Source organism: Amphiura filiformis, chromosome 6, assembly GCF_039555335.1.
Source record: "Amphiura filiformis chromosome 6, Afil_fr2py, whole genome shotgun sequence".
NCBI lineage: Eukaryota > Metazoa > Echinodermata > Ophiuroidea > Amphilepidida > Amphiuridae > Amphiura > Amphiura filiformis.
Window position 1 is genome coordinate 61,196,068 of NC_092633.1, and position 4,410 is coordinate 61,200,477.

The window sequence follows — 4,410 nt, forward strand, 5'->3', positions numbered from 1 at the left end:
GTTTTTGATAATACAAATAATGAAAGTCTTGGCTGTGCGACATCAGTTCCTTGCTTCAAGGGTCACATCAACTGGAATTGGTTGCTCCAAGAGTCACCTCAACTGGAATTATTGTCATCTTCTTGACACCAGAGTTACTACACCAGCTGTCTGCAGTCTTCTACTTGACTTTCTCATCAGCTGTCTAATTGTCTATGGTAACTTCAGTTTATTTGTCTTCAGTCTTGATTTGACTCATCTTGAGTTCACTTGTCTTGAGTTTTCCAGTTGACTTGTCTTGAGTTCACTTGTCTTGAGTTTTCCAGTTGACTCGTCTTGAGTTGAACTTGTCTTGAGTTGACTTGTCTTGAGTTGACTTGACTTTTGGCAGACTGAAATAGGTCCGAGTTATCGTCGCAACAACCAGCAGCCCAAATCCGTAGATTCGCCTGACCGATCCTTGATTATACCCCAGTGCTATTTCAGTTTGCTGGTTTTCATTGTGTAGTTTCAATTGTTACTGGTCTTTGCCAGTCTCATAATACATGTATATTTATATAGTTTCATGTTACATGCATTCAACTTGATTGATCTTCATGATTCCTGCTCCAAGAGTAGACATAATTTGGTCACTGGTCTTGTCAGCAGAGATGTTTTAGTCCGGATCTTTGCACTGCGTACAAGCCCCTGATCTCCTGTGTGGACCTCCTCAACCTTGCCCATTAACCAAAGGTTCCTTGGGGAAGAACTGTCTACTATTAGGACTATGTCTCCAACATGCAGGTTTCTTTGTGGTTTTAACCACTTTTGTCTCATCTGAAGGGTGGGTAGATACTCCAAGATCCAGCGCTTCCAAAAGATACTGGCCAAGTATTGAACTTGTCTCCAACGTCTTCTAGCGTAGAGATCCTTCTGATCAAATACTCCTGGCGGCATAGAAGCAGTTGGTTGCAACAGCAGCAAATCATTTGGAGTGATAACGCTTAAGTCCTTGGGGTCATCTGAAGTCTTGATAAGCGGTCGACTGTTGATAGTCGCTTCAACCTCACACATAAGAGTGTGAAGTTGCTCTTCATTCTGGCAAGTTTTGAGATGTTGTTCTGTGAGAATACTTTGTAGAATCTTTCTAATGGTTCGTATCTGTCTTTCCCACAGGCCACCAAAGTGTGAAGCTCCTGGGGGATTAAACTTCCAGTGTATACCCTGGTTTGCTGTAAATGCTTCAATTTCTTCAGTCTTCCACTCTTCCATGGCCTGCTTGAGTTCCTTATTCGCACCCACAAAATTTGTACCATTGTCTGAGTACATAACTTTCACTTGTCCTCGTCTACTAATGAAGCGTCTTATCGCGTTGATACATGAAGCTGTATCCAGAGATGCGGCGACTTCAATATGGACAGCACGACTGGCGAAACAGGTGAATATTGCGCCGTATCGTTTACGTGTAGTTCTGCCAACCTTAATTTCAAAGGGTCCAAAGTAATCAACTCCTGTCTTTGTAAAAGGAGGATCGTCAGCTTGAACACGGTCTGCTGGCAAGTCTGCCATCTTCTGGTTGCCAACCTTAGCTTGAACCTTCTTACAGGTTACGCACTTCTTCAGTAAGCCTTTCACCTTCACTCCTACTTTCACAATCCAATACCGTCTTCTAAGCTCAGCAATTGTGTGGTTTCTACCCTGGTGATTTAGCTTCTTGTGAGTGTACATTATCAGCAAAGTTGACACATGATGATGCATTGGTAAGATCACTTGATGTTTAGCTTCAGTTGGGATCCTTGCATTGCGAAGTCTTCCACCAACTGTCATGAGACCTTGATTGTCTAATTCTGGATCTAGATTCAGTAAGTTACTGTTACTAGGAACTTGTTTCTTCCTGTTGTCATTTCTCAGGTGCTCTTGTTCACCAACAGCTTTCTTGTTATTCTTATCTGTAGTCGCTGGTCCCTGAAGAGCAGACATTTCACTTTCATACTCTTGCCGTTGCACGAAGCTCAAAATGGCTACTTCTGCTTCTTGTAGGTCAGCTGCTGTTAAACTTCTTGATTCTTCAGCTTGCTGGTTAGAAGGACCTCTAACTCCTTGCAGCAGAATTTTCTTCAAACGGAGCCACCATGCCACTCCTCTCTTCAGACCTGTCCAATCTGAGTAGTGTTCTATCAGTTTATTGACTGTCACTTTTTCTGTTTGTGTTAACTTCAGGGTGTTGACGACCACTGTTGAATCTGGTGCAGATTCTTCTTCTGCAGTCTCGTCACTTGTAACTATCACTGGCCAGTCCCTTTCTGATTGATACAGGAAGTCCGGCCCCTGTAGCCATTCATGTTTACTTAAGAGCTGCTGTACAGAGAGCCCTCTAGAGGCGTGGTCCGCTGGATTCAGTTCTGTAGGCACATATCGCCACTGCGTTGGATCCGAACCATCTCTAATGACACTCACTCTGTTGGCTACAAATACTGGGTACCGTGCACGGTCGTTCACTATATACTTCAATACAGTTTGGCTATCAGTCCAAAACACAGTACTGCTTACTGGTACCTCGAGTTCTCTCTTAAGCATATTGTCTACCTTCACAGCCACGGTAGCCGCGGTCAACTCCATCCTTGGTATGGATATCTGCTTGATCGGCGCAACTCGTGCCTTGCTCATCACCAAATTACACACTACTTCTTCATCATGATTGGTTAGTCTCAAATAACTTGCTACACCATAGCCAGACTCACTGGCGTCACTAAAATGATGAAGTTGAACTGATGATGGCTCTTCAAACCCCACAGGCTTCCAACACCGCGGGACACGGAACTCTTCTAACCCTGGTAGACTTGACTGCCACTTGATCCACTGACTTCTAATCTCCTCTGGAATTTTATCATCCCATCCTATCTTCTTCTTACATAGTTCTTGCAGCATCTGCTTGGCAGGCAAGATGGCAGGACTCACAAGTCCCAAGGGGTCATACACAGAGGAAGTAACAGAGAGCATTCCTCTTCTTGTGGCTGGTCTGTCTTTGATGTCTAGTTTGTATCCAAACATGTCAGGTTCCATGAGCCACAGCATTCCTAAGGCCTTCTGACTTGGGAGAGATTCATCAAAATCCAACACCTTGGTTTCTGCTGATCTTTCACTGGGTGGAATTGACTCAACACAGACTTGCTGTTGCTAACCCATTTGGTCAGACGAAATCCACCACGTCCACAAATATCAATCAGGTCCTGTGCAAGACTTGTGGCCTTCTCTTCTGTTGATGTTGACCTGAGACAGTCGTCTACATAAAAATTGTTCAGAAGAGTATCAATAACTTCCACATCAAACTGGTCTTTGTTGTCATGGGCGGTCTTTCTGAGTGCATAATTGGCACATGCCGGTGAGGATGAGGCGCCAAAAATATGCACATTCATTCTATAGTCTTCTAATTGTCTTGATATGTCGCCACCTGGCCACCACAGGAACCTCAATAGATCCCGATCTTCCTTCCTAACTCCAACCTGGTAAAACATACTCTCAATGTCTGAAGCCAAGGCTACCCTTTCTTGTCTGAACCGCAACAAGACACCCACCAGGCTACTTGTGAGGTCAGGTCCCGGTATCAGTTCTTGGTTGAGACCTGTACCCCCATATGTAGCCGCACAGTCGTAAACTATACGCAATTTGGCTTTCTGTGGATGGTACACCGGGTGGTGTGGAATATACCAGACCTTTCCATCTTCTCTTGCTATCTCACCCTTTGGTATCTTCTCGGCATATCCAGCCTTCACTACCTTTTCCATAGCATTTGTATATGCTTCATGAAGTGATGTGTCCTTATTAAATCTCCTCCTCAAGTTATCAGCCCTTTGCTGAACTAATTGTCTATTGTTTGGTAATTTGACGTCTTCATTCTTGAAGGGTAGGTTCATTTCATAGTGTCCATTGTTAAATTGTACACTGTCATCTGCCATACGAAGGAATCTTTCATCTTCCTTTGATCTCCCCATGCGATCATCAGATAAGATTTCATTGAAATCATGATTGTACAATTTTCCTATCTGCTCTTCTACAGTTTCTGTAGCCTGGATTCTATTTACAGACATTCTGGGGGCTTGCAACTTCCCTTTCACTCCATACACTGACCATCCTAACAAGGACTTCACCGCATAGGGTCCGTCACCCTGACTATTGATGACTTCAAAAGGTTCCATGGCTTTATGGATATTGTTACCAATCAGAATGTCTATGTGTCTCTCTTCTAATTCTGGCAGATTAACATCTTCCAGGTATGGCCAATCTTCAAGATCTTCCTCTGTAATGATGTCTTCTGCATTAGCAGGGATCTCATCTTGGGTAAACATTTCTGGAATATTAATAACATTCTCTTCATCAAGATCTAAAACCTCTAAATTCTTGAGCAGGTGAGTCTCTGTGTTTTCCTCTCCTGTGATTGTTTGTATCTGCACA

At 43.6% G+C, this 4,410-nt stretch overlaps 1 protein-coding gene across 1 annotated transcript; it reads right to left on the bottom strand.

The window, feature by feature from the left end:
• Positions 1 to 573: 573 nt before the first annotated feature.
• Positions 574 to 3,033, bottom strand: LOC140154684 (uncharacterized). The gene has a single exon (XM_072177250.1). It carries the CDS (start codon positions 3,031 to 3,033, stop codon positions 574 to 576), a length of 2,460 nt encoding a protein of 819 aa, XP_072033351.1.
• Between the last annotated feature and the right edge of the window lie 1,377 nt (positions 3,034 to 4,410).

Excerpts from the sequence above, each read along its gene's own strand:
- LOC140154684 (XM_072177250.1), bottom strand. The coding sequence starts at position 3,033 with ATGCTGTGGCTCATGGAACCTGACATGTTTGGATACAAACTAGACATC.